The sequence below is a fragment of the Mytilus edulis genome, chromosome 4, assembly GCF_963676685.1.
Source record: "Mytilus edulis chromosome 4, xbMytEdul2.2, whole genome shotgun sequence".
NCBI classification, from domain to species: Eukaryota; Metazoa; Mollusca; class Bivalvia; order Mytilida; family Mytilidae; genus Mytilus; species Mytilus edulis.
Window position 1 is genome coordinate 53,889,347 of NC_092347.1, and position 24,399 is coordinate 53,913,745.

The 24,399-nt window shown below is 32.5% G+C and overlaps 1 protein-coding gene across 2 annotated transcripts in view; it reads left to right on the forward strand.

The window, feature by feature from the left end:
• Positions 1 to 28: 28 nt before the first annotated feature.
• Positions 29 to 24,399, forward strand: part of LOC139521924 (sideroflexin-1-like) — a 60,254-nt gene continuing 35,883 nt past the window's right edge. Inside the window, exons 1-2 of one of the 2 annotated variants that reach the window (XM_071315685.1) lie at positions 29 to 123; positions 23,270 to 23,431. In XM_071315685.1, coding sequence (XP_071171786.1) covers positions 23,274 to 23,431 — 158 coding nt within the window. In that variant the 5' untranslated portion in view covers positions 29 to 123; positions 23,270 to 23,273. Of the gene's footprint in view, positions 124 to 270; positions 387 to 23,269; positions 23,432 to 24,399 lie in introns of those variants that run through there. The other variant, XM_071315684.1, reaches the window with a different exon arrangement.

Below are 24,399 nucleotides of genomic sequence, written 5' to 3' on the forward strand. Positions count from 1 at the left end.
TTTGAATAATGACAGAGAGACGAACAAATTTAAGCTTCAAAAAAACTTTGATTTGATATTACCCGACAGACGACTGTCAATATTGACTCAGATTCTGCATTTGTACTTTTCATCTTGTATTTTGTAAGTAAAACTAGTTGAACTCACGACCAAAGGTAATAATAAGATACTTTTTTAGGAAAATACTTACCGGGGTAAGTGAAATTATATATAAAAATCTAACCATAAACATTTTTATGCACTAATAGATGATTCTCTAACGAAGTAAACTTGAAGGTGGATTCATTGACAACCAATCAGCATACCACCCGAAGGACACACCTCCAGTTGCAACATCACAGGTGTAAATACTAGAAAACTTGATATTGATATAAATCAGAGTTCAGGTCAGTATTTAGTACATTTTACATACCTTTAATCTAGTAAATTTATCTGTTTCATTGAACAAGACTGTGACGAATTATTGCATCATTTTATAAACCTTTAACAAATGACATATTTTTTTTTATAATACATGATTTATTTACAATTAAGTGTTAAATTGCCTTTATGCAAATGATTTTTTAAGCTGTGGAGAGAAAGGTATTCATAAAACAAGATTTGTCTACCCTTGCTCAATTTGCCTTTTTTTTTTTGGCACTGGCTACACATAAATGTAACATGAGGGTCTGAAAAAGGGGGGGTGTCTGTTATTCTGTAAACATTTAATTTTCACCCCTTTTTTCTCTAATCTTCAAAAAATTTAATTAACCCCTTTTTTCTCTAATCTTCAAAAAATTAGACCACACATTTCTCTTATCTTCATTTTTTTTGGCCCGTTATTTTTTTTAAGGGCATTATTCTTTAATCATTTAACCCCATCCAAACCCTCTTACATGGAAATGTAACAATAATAAAATAATCATACTGGTAGAGAGGGTTCTGCCTGTGCTTTCGTAACAGGACTTCTGACAGCATACTGACAATACAACGAAACAATAAATTCAATAAATTAATGACAGGTATAAGAAACCTAAAAAATGACTAGTGATGACAATTTGCCAAGCAATGTATAAATTGCTCATATAACAAACGACAAAAATTCATAAAACAGTTTCATATTTAATACATTAATAAACAAAGAGAATATAAATACATAAATATTGCGTTATCTCCATGTGAAAATTTAAACTCTTTAGAATTTCCATACATTTCGAACTTCCCCTGAAAAATACCCATAACAAGTGAACCAATTCAATGAAGCGTTTGGCCTTAGAGCTATCTAATTGAATAAAATAATATGATACTAGAATTTGGAGGTGTCCATTTACTTAAAATATTGAGAGCTGTTCACTAGTCGTCTTTAACTAAAATATTATTCAATCAATCAAGTTATGACGTCAACCTTCCAAGACAAAATAAATATACCCACTGGTTCCCACCGACTTTGTTAGACTAGATCATGAACCTCGTATTTGCATGACAGGAAAAAAATCGATCCATTAAAAAAAAACCATTGCATTAATTCTATTCCCAGAGCAATATTCGAAACACATTTTTCAATATCATTGACCAGTTCCAGACCCAAAAATAAAACATGCAATAAAACAAAATTCTATTCCTGAGTTAGGCACGAACTATTCTGAAGATTGACAACATTTACTAAAAAATATCCTTTGGATTAACCATCTTTCTAAATATCGCTATCAAAATGAACCCCATCTGTTTATAAACCTGAAATCATGAAATATCTAGCTAGTGTACAATTCTTTCTATTTTTTTCTGAAACCGAAACATTAATTAAAATTTTAGAACTGTTTGAATATAAGACAGAAAAGAAATATATCAAATGTTAAGAATTAAATATTTAAGTCAAACGTCGAAATACAAAATAAAATATAATTTTAAAGTACAACATACCAATAAGAAAGTTTTCCTCAATCTAAAGAAATACTGCCCTGATGAGGTTTAAATATATCCAAGTCTGGACATTTAGTCTCAAGCACGAGAAAAACGATCCCCACGAATAAAATGACTGGATAACTATAGTTATAATATCTAAAAATAGAGAAAGGGGAATTTACGATGACCCATAAATGTTACAATATATCCCTTTTTGAAGTTAAGAAACTTTCAATGTCTGTCATTATTATACAAAATACAAATACAAATATTTTATTGGCACAAACTCAATTACAATAATTGGCAACGACCCATACAACTAGTATACTAAAATGTAATAGCAATGATATCGATGCAGCAATTAAACAATACTACATAGCATATCATTGTGCACATTTCGAACAATGAAAATGTGCAGTTATAAATATCAATATATATAGGTTAACTTAATTTGTAAGAATAGACTACTGACATAAGTATATTGTATGTTATAGCTTTAAATTGTTCATATTACTCATTTATAAGTACATTTCAGAGGCGGATTTATTTATGTGAAAACATATTTTTTTAATCTTGCAATGTTTATATCATATTGTGAAGGCAATTCAGTAATGTTAACATTTGCCGAAATGTTGAAACTGATGGAATCAGTGCTTTCATTTTCCAAGTCCAGATATTTATGTGATCGTAATTTCGTTCTTATTGACCAAAAAATTGAGCATCAAAACTATAAAGTTTATGTTTAAGACCACTATCCTGTATGCTTTAAAAATAGAAAAATCAATATAAAGATAAAGAAAGATAATCGTATCGAAATAAAGTATAGGTGTTTCAAAAAATTTAATGAAGGTGCCTTTTGTACAGACTTACATCAAACCCCTTTTTATATTTTTGAAATGGAAGATGCTATTGATATTGCTGTCGACAAATGGACTAAAAGAGTAAAAACATTTAAACAAGCGGAATGGTTCAATGAAGAAATTAAAAATTCCATTCAATATAGGAATATGTATCATTCAAAAAAAGATTGGGTAAACTTTAAAAAGTAGCGTAATAAAACAACGTCGTTAATATTTAATGCAAAAAAGGAAAATTATCAAAACGCTGTAACTAGTTCCAAAAATAGTAAAGAACTTTGGAGTCTTTTTAAAGAGTTAAATCCAAAAGAGGATAATATTTTTCCACCTAAAATGCGGTATGAAAGTCAATCTGTTTATAACAATCAAGATATTGTTAATACTCTTAATGCTCATTTTTCATCCGTAGCTGAAAAACTTGTTGGAAATAATACTTTAGATATGGATTTTTCTATGCTACAAAATTTTACTAGTAAAAAATTAACAAAAGCTGAAAATTTTAATTTAAAACTCATTTCCTTTGGAGAGGTGTGTTCTCAACTAAAACATCTTAATATTAATAAATCTGCAGGTTTAGATGGAATTGGTCCCAAATTTTTAAAGCTAAGTGCAGAAATAATATTGCCATCATTAACTTTTTTAATAAATAAAAATATAATTCAAATCGTTTTCCGCAAAAATTAAAACTTGCAAGAGTTACTGCTATACATAAAGGAGGACCAAGAGATATTCCCTCAAATAATTGTCCGATTTCAATTTTAAATACCATATCTAAAATTTTCGAGAGACATGTATGTACACAGTTATATGAATTCCTAAACAATAAAAAATTGTTACATATCGCCCAGTCAGGTTTCAGACAAGGTCAACAGCGCTAACTAAACTAATTGACGAATGGTTAAAATATTTAGATAATGGAGAAAAAGTTGGTAGTGTTTTTAGATTTCAGTAAGGCTTTTGACCTTGATAACCATGCCATACTTTTATAAAAGTTAAAATTTTATCATGTTGGAGAACATGTTATAGACTGGATAAAATCATATTTGTCTGAAAGACATTAAATCTGATCAATCGTTTGTATAGTATGGAGTAATATATATAAATGATTTACAACTTCATGTTAAACAATCTAACATGGATTTATATGCTGATGATTCAACATTGCATTTTCATGATAAAATCATTGAAAAAATAAACAGCATATTGCAAAATGATTTAAATGCTCTAAAATCTTGGTGTAACATTAACAGTATGAAAATCAATGCAAAAAAAACTAAGTGTATGAAATTGGGTTCAAAACAAAAACTTGCACAACTGTCAGAATTATGTATTACTGTCAACAAAACATGTATTGAGAATGTCCATTCTTTCAAATTACTTGGAATTGACATTGATGAAAATTTAAGCTGGGAAGATCATGTTAATGGTATATGTAAAATTATCTCATCTAAAATATCCCTTTTATATAAAAATTAAACCAAAAGAATAAAATACCAACAATCAATTCTAATGTATAAAATTGTAAATGGACTAACACCTGATTACTTAGCAATGCTAAATATTGATGATGTGCAACACCACAACTTACGATTTGTCTCTAATAATGATCTTTTTGTTCCAAGACCAAATACAAATTTTTATAAAAAATCTTTTCATTATTCTGCAACAAAAGTATGTATAATTTACCACACGAAATAAAAAAATGTTTTATTACATTGGTTGCAATGAATTACATTGATTTCCCAGTCAAATAAAAACCGATAATTTCACATGTGAAATAAACATGGTTATTTCACTCTCTGACGTCATACAAAAATAGGCGTTGTCAAGACGTCGATAACGTCTGATCAAAACATGCGTAGGAAAAACATATAGTTCCTTACATTTTCTACATTAATTTCATAAAAAAAGAGCCATTTGCCAAAGTAATAAAAAGAATACTAATCAAAGAATTCAAATATTGAAAAATATTCAACTCGTGACCGAACAACACTGATAATTAACTCATGCGCTACGCGCATTCGTGAATTAATGTGTTGTTCGGTCACTCGTTGAATATTTTTCTCTATTTGAATTCTTCGATTAGTTATTCTATAAGTAATGTGGAATTATTCAAGAAACATTGTTATAATAATTTTCTTGAAAATTATATGCAAGTCAAATAATTTGATTTCCTTTAACAAAACTTGATCAAATATTGCCATTTATGACCATTTGTATATTTGAATAATTGAATTGTGAATATACTAGTAATATATATTGCAATATATATTGTATTTTAATGTATGAATGTATGAATGCTAACTGTATGCAAGTATTTTGTTTGAGGGCCTCAATGAAAATTAGACTAGTTCTAATTATTATTATTATTATTATTATTATTATTATTATTATTATTATTATTATTATTAGCTCACCTGGCCCAAAGGGCCAAGTGAGCTTTTCCCATCACTTGGCGTCCGTCGTTCGTCGTCTGGCGTCGTTAACTTTTACAAAAATCTTCTCCTCTGAAACTACTGGGCCAAATTACACCAAACTTGGCCAAAATCATCATTGGGGTATCTAGTTTAAAAAATGTGTCCGGTGACCCGGCCAACCATCCAAGATGGCCGCCATGGCTAAAAATAGAACATAGGGGTAAAATGCAGTTTTTGGCTTATAACTCAAAAACCAAAGCATTTAGAGCAAATCTGACGGAAATGGTCAGTTGACCCCTTTAGGAGTTATTGCCCTTTATAGTCAATTTTTAACCATTTTTCGTAAATCTTAGTAATCTTTTACAAAAATCTTCTCCTCTGAAACTACTGGGCCAAATACTTCCAAACTTTAATTGAATGTTCCTTAGGGTATCTAGTTTGTAAATTATATCCGAAGTTGTGATCTATCAACAAACATGGTCGCCATTGCTAAAAATAGAACATATTATTATTATTAATCTAGCGTACATTCGGAAGTGCATAATTAATATGTAAAGATAAAGCAATGTATCCAGCAATTAGTCTCCAATGTAACAATAATTTTATTATTATTGTTACATTTCAATGTAACCATGACCAATGCCTATTTTTTTGTTTTGATTGATGAATATTTGAAATACTTGTTTTTGTTTAAAGAATTTTTAATATGAACAAGAGGCTCTCAAGAGCCTGAATCGCTCACCTTTTTTTGCTTAAATCTTCCATCAATGATTATTTTGGGTTTTCAATTTATATAAATGGTTCTTGGATTTTGTCATATCTTCTTCAAAAGCAAAAACAAGAGTGGACACACTGAAATGTCTCGTTTGTTTCGTGTTCATAATATAATTTATGATGAAAGTATAAAAAAACATTGTATACCCCAAGAATTACATTATTGCTGTTTACAGTTCTATTTTTAGCCATGGCGGCCATGTTTTTTGATGAAATGGGAATTAAAACACAAACTTTATTCTAGATACCCTAGGAATCAGTCAGATGAAGTTTGGTTTGAATTGGTTCAGTAGTTTCAGAGGAGAAGATCTTTGAAATAGTTTACGACAGACGGACGACGACGGACACCAAGTGATGGCAAAAGCTCACATTTCCTTTCGGAAAGGTGAGCTAAAAATGAGGGAAATATATATAAGATCATATACATGTACATGTATATGTCTTTGATAAAATAAAGTGCAGGTATATGAAAAGAACAAACACAATTAATAAAACCCAGAATCCAACAAAATGAATTGGCAAGGATCAAAATGAAGTTGACTACATTTTTGTTGCGCCTTCAACTTTAGTTGAAAAAGCGAGACATAACAATCCTACATTCTGTTAGCGGCTCAGATGGCGTCCACAAATATTATTTCTGTTGTTAAAGTTTTTGAAGTTTTAATAACTTTCTTATGCTACCCTGGATTTCTACCAAACATGGACAGAAGCTTGTTTATGATCATAAGATTGTATCCAGAAGTAAATTTAAAAAAAATAAAATTCCTGTTTTTCTGTATTTATTTATAAATGGACTTGGTTTTTCTGCTGGGAAACATTACATTCACTTTGTGGTTAAAGTTTTTGAAATTTTAATAACTTTCTCAAACAATTCTGGATATGTACCAAACTTGGACAGAAGCTTAATTGTTTATAATTATAAGTTAGTATCCATAAGTAAACTTTGTAAAAAATAAATTCCATTTTTTCTGTATTTTATATATAAATGGACTTAGTTTTTCTGCCAGTTAACATTACATACAGTCTGCAAATAAAGTTTTTAAAACATTTATTAGCTTCATAAACTATCCTGAATTTTTACCAAACTTGGACAGAAGCTGCTTATTTTATAAACAATCAAAAGACAGTATGGAGAAAAAATATCTTTATTAATATTTTTTCCTCATTAGCTCACCTGGCCCAAAGGGCCAAGTGAGCTTTTCTCATCACTTGGCGTCCGTCGTCCGTCGTCCCTAACTTTTACAAAAATCTTCTCCTCTGAAACTACTGGACCAAATTTAACCAAACTTGGCCATAATCATCATTGATGTATCTAGTTTAAAAAATGTGTCCGGTGACCCGGCCAACCAATCAAGATGGCCGTCATGGCTAAAAATAGAACATAGGGGTAAAATGCAGTTTTTGGCTTATAACTCAAAAACCAAAGCATTTAGAGCAAATCTGACATGTTTACATGACATAATATGGTTCATCAGGATAAGATCTATCTGCCCTGAAATTTTCAGATGAATCAGACATTTCATTGTTGGGTTGCTGCCCCTGAAATGGTAATTTTAAGGAAATTTTGCTGTTTTTGGTTATTATCTTGAATATTATTATAGATAGAGATAAACTGTAAAGATCAATAATGTTCAGCAAAGTAAGATCTACAAATAAGTCAACATGACCAAAATGGTCAGTTGACCACTTTAGGAGTAATTGCCCTTTATAGTCAATTTTTAACCATTTTTCGTAAATCTTAGTAATCTTTTAGAAAAATCTTCTCCTCTGAAACAACTGGGCCAAATTTAACCAAACTTGGCCATAATCATCATTGGGGTATCTAGTTTTAAAAATGTGTCCGGTGCCCCGCCCAACCAACCAAGATGGCCGCCATGGCTAAAAATAGAACATAGGGGTAAAATGCAGTTTTTGGCTTATAACTCAAAAACCAAAGCATTTAGAGCAAATCTGACATGAGATAATAATGTTCATCAGGATAAGATCTATCTGCCCTGAAATTTTTCAGATGAATCGGACATTTCGTTGTTGGGTTGCTGCCCCTGAATTGGTAATTTTAAGGAAATTTTGCTGTTTTTATATGACCGCAAAAATTTTAATTTTTCGTCGTATATTGCTATCACGTTGGCGTCGTCGTTGTCTTGCTTCTTGCGTCGTCGTCCGAATACTTTTAGTTTTCGCACTCTAACTTTAGTAAAAGTGAATAGAAATCAATGAAATTTTAACACAAGGTTTATGACCTCAAAAGGAAGGTTGGGATTGATTTTGGGAGTTTTGGTTCCAACATTTTAGGAATTAGGGGCCAAAAAGGGCCCAAATAAGCTAAGCATTTTCTTCGTTTTCGCACTATAAGTTTAGTTTAAGTGAATAGAAATCTATGAAATTTTGACACAAGGTTTATGACCACAAAAGGAAGGTTGGGATTGATTTTGGGAGTTATGGTTCCTACAGTTTAGGAATTAGGGGCCAAAAAAGGGCCTAAATAAGCATTATTCTTGGTTTTCGCACAATAACTTTAGTATAAGTAAATAGAAATCTATGAAATTTAAACACAAGGTTTATGACCATAAAAGGAAGGTTGGGTTTGATTTTGGGATTTTGGGATTTTGGTTCTTACAGTTTAGGATAAAGGGCCCAAAGGGTCCAAAATTGAACTGTTTTTGATTTCATCAAAAATTGAATAATTGGGGTTCTTTGATATGCCGAATTTAACTGTGTAGTAGATTCTTAATTTTTGGTCCCGTTTTCAAATTGGTCTACATTAAGGTCCAAAGTGTCCAAAATTAAACTTAGTTTGATTTTAAGTAAAATTGAATCCTTGGGGTTCTTTGATATGCTGAATCTAAAAATGTACTCAGATTTTTTATTATTGGCCCAGTTTTCAAGTTGGTCCAAATCAGGGTCCAAAATTAAACTTTGTTTGATTTCATCAAAAATTGAATAATTGGGGTTCTTTGATATGCCAAATCTAACTATGTAAGTAGATTCTTAATTTTTGGTCCTGTTATCAAATTGGTCTACATTAAGGTCCAAAGGGTCCAAAATTAAACTAAGTTTGATTTTAACAAAAATTGAATTCTTGGGCTTTTTTGATATGCTGAATCTAAACATGTACTTAGATTTTTGATTATGGGCCCAGTTTTTAAGTTGGTTCAAATCAGGATCCAAAATTATTATATAAAGTATTGTGCAATAGCAAGAAATTTTCAATTGCATAGTATTCAGCAATAGCAAGAAATCTTCAATTGCAGAGTATTGTTCAATAGCAAGAAATTTTCAATTGCACAGTATTGCGCAATAGCAAGAAATCTTCAATTGCACAGTATTGTGCAATAGCAAATATTTTCAATTACTCAGTATTGCGCAATAGCAAGAAATATCTAATTGCAATTTCAATTGGAGTTATCTTTCTTTGTTCAGAATAGTAGTTGAATCAACTTAAATCTTTGTTTTATACTATATATATAATTAATATTTCAATTGGAGTTATCTTTCTTTGTCCAGAATAGTAGTTGAATCAACTTAAATCATTGTTTTATACAATATACAATGTATATTCACTTTTTCTACCAACTGATAAATTAAAACAATCTTTACCATTCAGTGATAACAAGCACTTTATTTTACATTTTAATATTTTATGATGTATTTAAATGAGTAGTTATTGTTGCAAACTCCATTAGAAATTTGAATTGAGATCAGTTTTGGAAAAAGGGAAAGGGGGATGTGAAAACAAATGGGGGTGGGGGGTTAAATTTTTCTCATTTCAGATTTCATAAATAAAAAGAAAATTTCTTCAAACATTTTTTTGAGAGGATTAATATTCAACAGCATAGTGAATTGCTCAAAGGCAAAAAAAATATTTTAAGTTCATTAGACCACATTCATTCTGTGTCAGAAACCTATGCTGTGTCAACTATTTAATCACAATCCAAATTTAGAGCTGAATCCAGCTTGAATGTTGTGTCCATACTTGCCCCAACTGTTCAGGGTTCAACCTCTGCGGTCGTATAAAGCTGCGCCCTGCGGAGCATCTGGTTGGTTATTATCTTGAATATTATTATAGATAGAGATAAACTGTAAACAACAATAATGTTCAGCAAAGTAAGATCTACAAATAAGTCAACATGACTAAAATGGTCAGTTGACCACTTTAGGAGTAATTGCCCTTTATAGTCAATTTTTAACCATTTTTCGTAAATCTTAGTAATCTTTTAGAAAAATCTTCTCCTCTGAAACTACTGGGCCAAATTTAACCAAACTTAGCCATAATCATCATTCGGGTATCTAGTTTAAAAAATGTGTCCGGTGCCCTGCCCAACCAACCAAGATGGCCGCCATGGCTAAAAATAGAACATAGGGGTAAAATGCAGTTTTTGGCTTATAACTCAAAAACCAAAGCATTTAGAGCAAATCTGACATGAGATAAAATTGTTCATCAGGTCAAGATCTATCTGCCCTGTAATTTTCAGATGAATCAGACATTTCGTTGTTGGGTTGCTGCCCCTGAATTGGTAATTTTAAGGAAATTTTGCTGTTTTTGGTTATTATCTTGAATATTATTATAGATAGAGATAAACTGTAAACATCAATAATGTTCAGCAAAGTAAGATCCAGAAATAAGTCAACATGACCAAAATTGTCAGTTGACCACTTTAGGAGTTATTCCCTTTATAGTCAATTTTTAACCATTTTTCGTAAATCTTAGTAATCTTTTAGAAAAATCTTCTCCTCTGAAACTACTGGGCCAAATTTAACCAAACTTGGCCATAATCATCATTGGGGTATCTAGTTTTAAAAATTGTGTCTGATGATTCGGCCAACCAACCAAGATGGCCGCCATGGCTAAAAATAGAACATATGGGGTAAAATGCAGTTTTTGGCTTATAACTCAAAAACCAAAGCATTTAGAGCAAATCTGACATGGGATAATATTGTTCATCAGGTCAAGATCTATCTGCCCTGAAATTGTCAGATGTATCGGACATTGGTTGTTGGGTTGCTGCCCCTGAAATGGTAATTTTAAGGAAATTTTGCTGTTTTTGGTTATTATCTTGAATATTATTATAGATAGAGATAAACTGTAAACATCAATAATGTTCAGCAAAGTAAGATCCAGAAATAAGTCAACATGACCAAAATGGTCAGTTGACCACTTTAGGAGTTATTGCCCTTTATAGTCAATTTTTAACCATTTTTCGTAAATCTTAGTAATCTTTTAGAAAAATCTTCTCCTCTGAAACTACTGGGCCAAATTTAACCAAACTTGGCCATAATCATCATTGGGGTATCTAGTTTTGAAAATTGTGTCTGGTGATTCGGCCAACCAACCAAGATGGCCACCATGGCTAAAAATAGAACATATGGGGTAAAATGCAGTTTTTGGCTTATAACTCAAAAACCAAAGCATTTAGAGCAAATCTGACATGGGGTAATATTGTTCATCAGGTCAAGATCTATCTGCCCTGAAATTGTCAGATGAATCGGACATTGGTTGTTGGGTTGCTGCCCCTGAAATGGTAATTTTAAGGAAATTTTGCTGTTTTTGGTTATTATCTTGAATATTATTATAGATAGAGATAAACTGTAAACAGCAATAATGTTTAGCAAAGTAAGGTCTACAAATAAGTCAACATGACCAAAATGGTCAGTTGACCACTTTAGGAGTTATTTCCCTTTATAGTCAATTTTTAACCATTTTTAGCTCACCTGGCCTGAAGGGCCAAGTGAACTTTTCTCATCACTTGGCGTCTGGCGTCCAGCGTCGTCGTCCGGCGTTAGCTTTTACAAAAATCTTCTCCTCTGAAACTACTGGGCCAATTTTTACCAAGCTTGGCCACAATCATCATTGGGGTATCTTGTTTAAAAATTGTGTCCGGTGACCCGGCCAACCAACCAAGATGGCCGCCATGGCTAAAAATAGAACATAGGGGTAAAATGCAGTTTTTGGCTTATAACTCAAAAAACAAAGCATTTAGAGCAAATATGACATGTGGTAAAATTGTTAATCAGGTCAAGATCTATCTGCCCTGAAATTTTGAGATGAATCGGACAACCCGTTGATAGGTTGCTGCCCCTGAATTGGTAATTTTAAGGAAATTTTGCTGTTTTTGGTTATTATCTTGAATATTATTATAGATAGAGATAAACTGTAACAGCAAAAATGTTCAGCAAAGTAAGATCTACAAATAAGTCAACATGACCAAAATGGTCTGTTAACCCCTTTAGGAGTTATTGACCTTTATAGTCAATTTTTAACCATTTTTCGTAAATCTTAGTTATCTTTTACAGAAATCTTCTCCTCTGAAACTTATGGGCCAAATTAAACCAAACTTGGCCACAATCATCATTCGGGTATTTAGTTTAAAAATTGTGTCCGGTGACCTGGCCAACCAACCAAGATGGCCACCATGGCTAAAAATAGAACATAGGGGTAAAATGCAGTTTTTGGCTTATCACTCAAAAACCAAAGCATTTAGAGCAAATCTGACATGTGGTAAAATTGTTTATCAGGTCAAGATCTATCTGCAACAACAAAAGAGAGTTTTTAACGACCTCAGCTGGCTATACAACCCTTGCACAATCAACTGAATTTTGCAGAAATCATTAATAGGATAGATTGCCCTTATATGATAATTTTTTATTACCTTTTTGTTTTTTTTGGCAAAGGGGGAGCAGGGGGTTGCGCAACAACAAAACAACTTCACAACTTCTCATTACTTTGCATTTCTCGTTAGATAAATTTTACAAAATTCTCTCTTGAAACAACTGTCAAATTTAAACAAACTTGGTTTAAATCACCACTAGGATATCCAGGGACCACTGTGTATGATGACCCTACCTGCCCACATGGCTGAAATAAAACAGGTTTCAAATGCACTTTTTAGTATTATATCTCTGAAACTAAACGACAGTACAACAGTTGCATTTATCATGCATCAATTGTAAATAAAAATATCAGGTGAGCGACACAGGGTCCTTGGACCCTCTAGTTCGTAAATCTTAGTAATCTTTTCGAAAAATCTTCTCCTCTGAAACAACTGGGCCAAATTTAACCAAACTTAGCCATAATCATCATTGGGGTATCTAGTTAAAAAAATGTGTCCAGTAACTAGGCCAACAAACCAAGACGGCCGCCATGGATAAAAATAGAACATGGGGGTAAAATATAGTTTTTGGCTTATACAATGTAACTCAAAAACCAAAGCATTTAGAGCAAATCTGACAGGGAGTAAAATTATTGATCAGGTCACGATCTATCTGCCCTGGAATTTCCAGATGAATCGGATAATTGGTTGTTAGGTTGCTGCCCCTGAATTGGTAATTTTGAGTAAATTTTGCTGTTTTTTTGTTATTATCTTGAATATTATTATAGATAGAGATAAACTGTAAACAGCAATAATGTACAGCAAAGTAAGAACTAAAAATAAGTCAGTATGACCAATATAGTCAATTGACCCTCTAAGGAGTTATTGCCCTTCATAGTCAATTTTTAACAATTTTCTTAAAATTTGAAGATTTTCAATAACATTTTCCACAGAAAGTACTGTTATAGATAGAGATAATTTGTAGGGCCTGCGATTCACAGCAAAAGTAGGCGAGACACTGAGTTAGGCGAAACCCTTTCACATTTTTTCTTTTATGAACCATATTTTTTTTAAGTCATAAAATTTCAGAACCCTAGGCTATATATATAGTACTGCTATATTATCATATTTTGCATAAATAAGAAGACGTGGTATGAGTGCCAATGAGACAACTCTACATAAAAGTCACAATGTGTAAAAAGTTATCAATTATTTTAAACATAGATATGTAAAACCCATCCAGACCCTCAAACATCTTAATCCTAAAGTTTTATTCCATGCACCTAATTCCATGTATAAATAATATTGCCTCAGATCAAGATGATTTATATATGTTTAGTTTAAACATATTTATTTGTAGTGGATTGGGAAGCAAGTTTTGCAACTTATATTAATCCCTTTCCACTTTGCAGGTGCGAGTGCTGCCTTGTCGAGGCATTAGCCTGCTCTTTTTGAAATCTACAAGGGTGTCTTTTATGTACAAGAGATATGGCTCCTGGGGGTCCTAACCCAGGACAAAAGGGGGGGGGGGGGGGAAGGTGGGGGTTCCAACTACATGTCCCCATTCAAATGCATTGATCGTTCAAAAAAGGGGGTCCAACCCCCTCCCTCCTTGGATCTGCCACTGAGCGGGTAGGGTATATAGCTAAATAATACATTTTGTATGGCTTCATCCATCCATAAAGTCTGTTTGTTGCTAATTTTATCACAAAATATACCTCAGAGGTTTTTTATCGTTCGGCTGCTGTCATGTTGACATATGTGAAATATCTCAAATACTTAAAGCCTCTGGATCACAGCGGGTGCCATATTACCTATTATTTTTATTCTTAAACATGCTTTGTATATATATAGAAATAAGAAGATGAGGTATGAGTGCCAAATGAGACATCTTTCCAAAAAAGACATAATCTAGTAAAGTAAGCAGTCATAGGTTAAACAGGGGCGTAGCTAGAAAGAAACGATCTGCAAGCAACTACCGCCGAGCGAAGCGAGGCAAAGCGAGGCGAAAAATTTTTGGGACACTTTTATGCAGAAATTTTATTTGTTTTCGGTTTTCGGTCATTGAACGGTTAAAAGAGGAGCTACATGTTGTGATGTACATAGGACTTATAAACAATTCATGAATGCAAAACTATTTAGAAATCTTGACTTCTGAATAGAGTAAAGCATGATTAATTGAATATTTAAGCAACACATTTTTGTGATACAGAATTAACTCAAAATTGTCCAAAATCTGCTCTTCGGGAACGTCTCTATTACTTTGTCAATATTCACACTGAAATCCCGATGAATTTAATGCAGTAATGCTAGCGATAATAACCTAGCTGTAGTTGTTCATGGTTAATCATACATATGTTTTCAACAGATGTGGTACACTGAACGATCTCTCCGCGGTAGCACTCGTGTTCGCCATCGAGCGACCTCCCGATTGCATTTGACAAATTATATGCCAGGCCAGTTTCGTATGTCTCAAACAATGCAGAGATTTGTTCGTTTGTTGTATTACCGACAACACAAGGAAGCAGATAATGCGCATAGAAGCGATTTCCTGATGATATCAGACGCGACTCCAGTTCCATTATCATGTGGTCTATGAACGCAAAATATAATGAGACTTTCCAATACTGTTTTAGCGAGTTTGCTGGGGGTTTGGCTCTGGTAGTCTGTCGAACACATCGCCCTGGCATACTTTCAACGATATCGAAGGGTAATGATAAATCTAATGTCAATTGGTACATCGCAGTCCAAACAGTGAAACCGTACTCTGTAAAATGTGCCCCGAAACTACTAGAGTATAACAAATTCAAATCTTGTAATAGATGCAAGTTACTGTTTGTCTTTTTATCTCCAATAAAACTTTAATTTTGAAACCAAATGCCGCTATTTAATGACATTACATCATTTAAAAAAGCGATTACATATATGTGTTTCCTTCAAACATTTAATTTATAAATTTTATTTTGCCATTTTTTTTTTGCATGCCGAATTGATGTGCACGCAACTGCGTGTTGGCGTATAGGGAGCTACGCGCCTGTTAAATGCTGAAATGTACACTATAAATGACCCAAAAATTACTTGTGTAAAACAATCCAAAAAAAAAAAAAAAAAAAAACCGATCCAATATAATATATAAAAGGAGAAGAAATCTATCTAATAAATAAAAACGTATAAAGGTTTGTATATATAGGAGCCAGCTGCCTGTATTTCAGTGGTTGTCGTTTGTTTATGTGTTACATGTTTGTTTTTCGTTCATTTTTTTATATAATGAAGGCCGTTAGTTTTCTTGTTTGCATTGTTTTACATATGGTGACCTATAAAATCATTTTATGGTACATAAAAACATTTTTGTCAGGAAATTATTCTTATCAAGAGTAATATGAAACTGTAAATTTGCATGGGGTTGTCTAAATTTTTGATTACAGGCAAAGATCAGTGGGGTCATCTCTAGATCAGGGTCAAGATTAATTACTAAATGATTGTTTAATGATATTTAATTGACCATTGAGGATTAGGGGCATGTTATCTCTTCACATGTGTTTAAGCCAGCATTCTCGCAATTTCACTGATTGCTAGCGGACGCCATTTTAGTTTTCTCAAGAAAAGTGAAGATTTTTAATTTCCCACCCACCTACAGCTTTGATTCTTTAACAGATTTATAATCATAGGTATTATTTTTTAAATCAAAAATTTGAATTTCATATGCTGATGATTTCAATCTTTTATTGTACAATATTTGTTTGCTTATACATTTTGTAAGTTAGTTATTAAGGGTGGCGGTATTTATTTCCCACCTTTGCAAATTATTGTCATTTATTCAGTTTTGGTTTATTACATAATTGTTCATAATATTCAGTTGTATTATGTTTTTATGGTTTCTGAATAAATGACCTTTATCGCAAACCTTGTGTTAGATATTTTGCAAATGAACTCGAATCCTTGACGTATTTCCTTCTCACGTCATCAGTTTAAAAGAAAAATTTGGCTGACAAAAATGTTAATTTCTGTGTCATTTTGGTCTCTTGTGGAGTGTTGTCCCTTTGGCAATCATACCACATCTTCTTTTTTATATTAGATCCAACGCTGCAATTTTCACAAAACTTATCAAAGTTTCCACCTCGTCACACATACATATAAAAAAATGTACAAATGGCATAACATTACATTTTATTTCCTAATGCATGTAGAGCAAAACTTTGGTTAGCTTGCTTGCTTTGTTTGTATATTGTACAATCATATTAGGATAACAACCAATTAAATTCAAATATAAAATATACAATATAATTTATTTACTCACATGAAACAAACCGGGGTGTGGTATTCAGTGCGTAGGAGAAACTGGACGATATTTATCTAAACGCACTCAAGAACATCTGTATCGTTTTAAAAGACCCAATAAATTCAAAAGTATCATTTACCAACACCTTAAGAAGCACAACCATCCTTTTAAATATTTAGCAGTTCAACCTTTAGAAGTAGTAAATAAGCAGCCTAGTGAATCGCATTCAAAGTTTGTAAGATCACGGAAAATAATTGAATTAAATTGGATTAAAAAATTACAGACAGTTTACCCTCTCGGTCTAAATGATAATATCATGGGAATTGGTAATATATCTAGAACCAATTCCGTTAACATTTTGGATATAGTTTCTAAAACTGTTCGTAAAAAACGTTCTCACAGTCGTAGAACAAATCGCAATCAAAGAAAATTTCGGGCCAATCATACCAATATTTCGGACCTAATTTCTATCTCAAAAAACAACGGCAGACATTATCTGTTAACAAAACTCTGTTCGTTACCCGTTAATAAGTTAAATAAAATTTTGGAGGATTGCAACACAATTTCATATAGCAGTCCTAAGTATGAAATTGTTCAAATTATTATGGCATATTGTTATTCTAAATTATTTCCCAAAATGGATCGCCCTGAAGATCATAAAAAACATTTTATTAAAATTAAGTATGTCAATAAAGGCTTTGATTTTGTAAATATTGCCGGTATATTTAACGACCATTCTATTAAAGAACAAATTCCTGGATATTTTGACAATACTGAGCTACCTCTTATTTGTTATATTTACAAGAAATCTACCCGGAAATTTGTGTTTAATTATAGTCAATTGTGTAAAGATGTTAATATCAGTGAAAATACACCTACTTCGTGTAATTGCAGTAATTCCGAATATATTTATGGACCCATTTCCCATGTTATAACAGGAGATCTTAACATCGTTCAAGACCGAGAGTTAAAATCATTCCTCAGTAAAGGACCTAAATATCGCCCCCCGTCAATTATTAATTGGAATGAGTCTCGTAATATCATCTACGACTCACTCCATACTTACTGTCATCTTCGCTAGCCAAGGGTTACGATTCACTCCCGCTCTCTTCACCCTTGGCGGATTGAGCCAACATTTGTGAAAACAATGTTGCGCCATCTGTCGGAAGATTTAAGTCACGCCCATTCCGAATACATTATTCTTGACCAATGGTAGCACTTGAACTCTTCAATTTGGAGGTAAAATCACGGTAGTGTCTAGATTCTACACACTTGGTAAAGCCGGAAACGAAAATATACGCCAACATTCATGCATTTGTGCATGAAACATACACAGGAACTTCTATTAGTTGATTAAAAACATTCAAGTTGTCACTAAATATAGTCGTATGTTTAGGGATGTAAAGACTTGTTGCACAATAAACACGTGGCAATTGTTTACAAACACTTTCTACATTTACACGTGATCATGTTAAAGGCGCTTTTTGATTGGATGCAGCGAGTTTCGACTGCAACCAATAAAAATCCTTACCCTGTGTCTCCGAAATTTTATCTCAATCCGCCAAGGGTGAAGAGAGCGGGAGTGGATCGTAACCCTTGGCTAGCGAAGATGACTTACTGTATAAAATGGATAAAACGGGAAAAAGCTGACAAAAAATCTTTGGACTCTTTTTTTAATTCAGTAATGAAGATAGTTGATATACGTATTCAACATTTTAAAGAACATTTTACTATAAACAATAACCACAATAAACCTATTTCTCGTATCAAACATAAACTAAAAGAACTAGCCAAGGAATTTGTTTTTGTCCCGGCAGATAAAGCTGCTAATAATATTATTATTGTTTGACGTAAATTTTACATTGAGGTTCTGAAAAAGGAAATCACCAATTCACCAACATTCCAACTGACTCTATTTTCAGAAAACGAAATCTGTAACAAACATAAACTTTTAGCCACTGCTTTACAAGCAGAGCCAAATACAATGAAAGTCCCAACTATGTATTGGCTTCCGAAGCTACACAAAACCCCTTACAAATATAGATTTATTTTGTCTTCAAGCCATTGTTCAACTACTAAATTGTCTATTCTTCTTACCAGCACACTTGGTACAATTAAAAACCTGATAATAAATTGTTCAAATAAGGCCTTCGAAAATAGTGGAATAAATTACTTTTGGAGTGTCAAGAACTCGTTGGAAGTACTTGATAAATTGCATGCTTATATTGGTGATTTTGAATCTGTTCAAAGTTTTGATTTTTCTACCCTGTATACCACATTGCCTCACATTCTCATTAAGAAAAAATTCACACACCTAATTAAATGGGCATTCAAAAAATCAGAATGTGAATATATATGTTCAAACTCTTTTAGGTCATTTTTTAGTAGCAATAAACAAAAAAAATATGTTAATTGGACATGCTTTGATACTATATATGCCCTTGAATTTTTACTAGATAACATTTTTGTTCGCTTTGGGGATTCCGTATATCGTCAGATTATCGAAATTCCAATGGGGACTAACTGTGCACCACTTATTGCGGACCTGTTTTTGTATTGTTATGAGTTACAATTTATGACAAAAATAAGCAAAGACCCATCGAAACAACATCTGATAAACAAATTTAATAATACTTTTAGATATTTGGATGATATTTTGGCTCTCAATAATGACGACTTCAGTATGTATATTAATGAAATTTATCCTGTTGAACTTACTTTAAATAAAGCTAATACTAACAATGACCACTGCCCTTTTCTCGATCTTGATATCTATATCACTAATGGAAAGCTGAATACTAAAATTTATGATAAAAGGGATGATTTTTCATTTCCTATCGTTAATTATCCGTTTTTAGATGGTGACGTTCCCTTGTCACCATCTTACGGTGTTTATATATCTCAACTTGTACGATTCGCTCGTGTATGTAACACTGTTTTAGATTTTAATGAGAGAAATTTATGTATTACTGAAAAATTATTACACCAGGGTTTTCGATATCACAAACTAGTCAAAACATTTACTAAATTTTATCATCGGTATAAAGACATCATTCGTAAATAAAGCTCAACATGCAGACTTCTAATACATTCAGGTATTTCACATCCAATTTTTTATGGTAATATTCTTTATAAAGCACAAAGGTGTCAGTATTCACCTCAGAAACTTACAAAACCTTTGAATAGACTTATTAAGAAGGGATATAATTACGATACTGTTGTCAAGTCATTAAAGATTGCATATTTTGGCGTTAATATTGAGTCACTGATAAGGTCTTTGCATCGGAACTAAACACATTTATTCTAAAAACAGTTGTTGGCATGACACGGGTTATGTTCTTTTCATATATGTTATGATGGTATGATACTAAACCCCTAACGGGAAGGATTGTGCCTGATGTTCATATGATGAAATCATAATCTTTCAGTCAGTTTAATTGAAGTCTGGAGCTGGCATGTCAGTTAACTGCTAGTAGTCTGTTGTTATTTATGTATTATTGTCATTTTGTTTATTTTCTTTGGTTACATCTTCTGACATCAGACTCGGATTTCTCTTGAACTGAATTTTAATGTGCGTTTTGTTATGCGTTTACTTTACTACATTGGTTAGAGCTATAGGGGGAGGGTTGAGATCTCACAAACATGTTTAACCCCGCCGCATTTATGCGCCTGTCCCAAGTCAGGAGCCTCTGGCCTTTGTTAGTCTTGTATTATTTTAATTTTAGTTTCTTGTGTACAATTTGGAAATTAGTATGGCGTTCATTATCACTGGACTAGTATATATTTGTTTATGGGCCAGCTGAGGGACGCCTCCGGGTGCGGGAATTTCTCGCTACATTGAAGACCTGTTGGTGACCCTCTGCTGTTGTTTTTTATTTGGTCGGGTTGTTGTCTCTTTGACACATTCCCCATTTCCATTCTCAATTTTATAAGTTAAACTATGCCTATATATGTAGGACTCAAATCCATGGTGAGTTCCAAATCTATGGCAGATTCCTAATCTATGGTAAATGTGACGTCATGCCATTCCAAATCTATGGCAGATTTTTTACAATCCTAATCTATGGCAAGTTTTGTAGTTTCCTAATCTATGGCGGATTTTTATTGTTTCCAAATCTATGGCATTTTTTTTGCAAAAAGAAAACAATGCAGTACATATTCGACCAATGACTTGTCTTACGAAAGAGGAAGTATACAACAACGGGAACATGTCTTTAAACATTTGTGAAATAAGCATTCCATAATGGTAAACCAAAAAATGTCATAAATTGTAAATTCATAAACCTTAATACAGACTTCAAGATGAAATGGTGTGCTCTGTAAAAAATAAACATTTTTTTAAACTGTGCATGGTATCTGTTTAATCCATTCATTAAACCAACTAATAAGTCGTTTAACAAACAAGAAGACCGCTTTTTATAAATAAAAATAAAAATAAATAAAAAAGTAACAAATAAAAACAAAATACAGTTTGAATTTTGAAATAATATTTATTTCAGCGATATCGTTAATTCATCTTTTTTATTTGATGTGGATTTAAATCAAATTTGTATCCGGTAATTTGATCTTTCACATTATAAACTTTGCCAGCCGTAGACCGTAGAATAGTACCAGAACTCCTTTTAAAAATATGCGATACTGAAAATAGCGGTGCCCTTATTCATCGCGGGCATTGACCGGTACAGCACATCTTGTCCCTCTTCGGGAATAGTAGGTCACATTTTCCTTAAAACCACCGGCAAATTTTTGTCAGGAAAATAATTTCATCTTGAATGGTGTTCAAATCTATGGGTTCCGCCATCGTTAGCTGCAGCGAAGATGTAATATGGCGTTATTCAATTGTGACGTTATCTGTTACTCTCTCCCCCAGATCTGCCATAGATTTGGAGGAAACAAAAATCTGCCATAGATTTGAGTTGTTTGGCGTTTGTAACGTCACATTTACCATAGATTAGGAATCTGCCATAGATTTGGAACCCGCCATAGATTTGAGTCCTACATATATATTGTTTAAAGATGTCAATATTACTTTCAAAGCTTGTATAAACAACGATACACACAAAGCAAGCAAGCCAACCAAAGTTTTACTTTGCAAGCATTAGGAAATCAGCTGTAATGATTTTATTCAGTTTGACAAATGTCCGAGCCCGTTAAAAAACGAAAACAAAATGAAAAAACAGTTGCTGACTTCACTACCTTCAAAACAAAGAGAACAGTTTGGAAGTCTAATATTCTGAAATGTGACAAAAATAAATACTTATAGATTTTGTTAACACTGCCATGTATGTAAATATTTCTTTGCCTTTTTTACGAACACAAAATTCAAGGATCACACATTTGCCTTTGATTATCTATACGGAAATTGCTGTACTCGTGAATATTAGCACCGGCTTCTATCAACGGCTTACTTTACACTTGTAAGTTTGTCTCATGGGTAATTGTGTTTTTGGCTGTTGTTTCGTTGCTGTCTGGTGGGCGAATACATGCAATCTCCGTGCCATCATCAAACATATTATTGGCTATATATTGGGTAATTCAAACCCTTTTCTCTTCGCATAGAAACAACTCTTCGTTAATCTGAGCATAGAAGGAATACTTTGTAACAAGAACAATAAATGTAGGATACACAAAATGAAAAACTAAGCGAAATTGTGAATCCTGCATTGCACATAAAATGTGTTGTATTTCAGTAAATAACATGTGTTCTCGGTTGATTGTAAACACGTAGTAGTCCATCATGCATTGTTACTCATTTAGTGGATTGGTCAAAAACCTAGGTAAAAATAAATTGCGTCACATGTAAATAAACAATAACATGTGCCGGAACATTAATTAGTATGCTAATTTATGTTTTTCCATATAAGGTAGTGGTCCAGACCTGTTAAATCACCTGTTGATAATAGCTCTAACAATACCTATTGTACAATTTAAATGGACAAATTGTATTGACAATTTTTTTAACTGGTCTTGCAATAGGTAATTCACAACGGCAAAGGTTATTGGATAAGCACAGTAAAATTTTTGACATCACATTGTTTAATATCATGAACATACACAAATCTAGGAATTAAATTCCGCGAGGTGAACCAACGCCTGTGAAATCGTTTTGGTAGAGTCCCTGAAGTGGATACCTTGGTATGCCGGGTTGTCAAATCATGCAAATAAATGCAATCCTTAAATAATAATTAAAATTGACAACAACACTTCAAAAGATCTGCAATTTTATTATCTATGTCTACATGTTTCGCCTGCAAGGCAGGCTTCATCAGGACAATTTTTATACAGAAATTGAGCCCCTGAAGTACTCAAAGTGGTGCATTAAAATTTAATGCACCACTTTGAGTACTTCAGATTAGATAATAAAATTGCAGATCTTTTGAAGTGTTGTTGTCAATTTTAATTATTATTTAATTATAAATCTAGGAATTGTAGAAACAGTATTAGCAATTTAAAATTTCATGTTTCTCTATACAGAATAATGCAGACTGAGAAAAGAATAAACCTAGAGGAACCTCGGTATGATCAAGGAACATTTACTGGTAGAGCCAGGCATTTTTTTATAACAACCAATCCATTTAATATACTTGCAACCTCACAACAATTGGAGGATGCAAAAGCAGTGGTAGAAAGATATAGGTAGGTATATAGAAAACATAATTTTGATATATATAGAACTACATGTAAAGGTGTCCGATTCCCCCAAACATGTCCATAATATGCAATATTACCGAAACGTATCCATAATATGCAATATTACCCAAACGTGTCCGATTTCATAACCCCAAAACGCGTCTGATAATTGTTATTCGCCCAAATTTGTCCACTTTTAAATTCCAGAATATCTCACGTCTTTTTACATGTATGTCCATAATGACATCAATAACGTTCATGGCAGTTCTATGATGGGGACACAGTTGATTACATGATCATTTATAAGAATTAGTGTGTTCAATGCAGGTTGTTAATGATTATCATAACTGAAAATTTAATCTGTAGCATATGCATGAACTTTTGACTGAAATTGCTTATTGTCCAGTTGCAAGTATTGCATGCTCATTAAGAGCGAACATACAAATAATTTTAGTACAGTTAAATTAATCATTTACTATGTAAATTATTGTGTACTTATTAACTTCAAGAATATTGCACGGCAGGCTTTCAGTAGAATTGACCTCCCTTTTTTTAACAGTTCTGGTATTTTAAAATTAATTTTTGGTAACAAGCATCACTAAAGACACAAGAAGAAGAGACATAACGTCCAGTGTCAAAATATTTTATTTGGTATTTGAACGACATCATGTTAACGATATATACTGTATATAGGTTCTATTATCATACCGGGAATTTAAGACTAGGCTTTAATTTTTTACGGTTATTTGGGATTAACACTAGTAGGGATTTTAATCTAAAAAGAAGAAATGCGAGTAAAAACTAATTTGTTTATGACCTCAGTAAGAAACTACTTCAATTTCTGTTATGGTATAGATACTGTTTAAAATAAAGTTGCTGAAATTTAAAAAAAATGTTGCCTTCCAAAATACAACTGATGGCACATTATAAAAAGTGAATGCTACAAAGCTTTTAATGCTCAGAGAAAAAGGCAT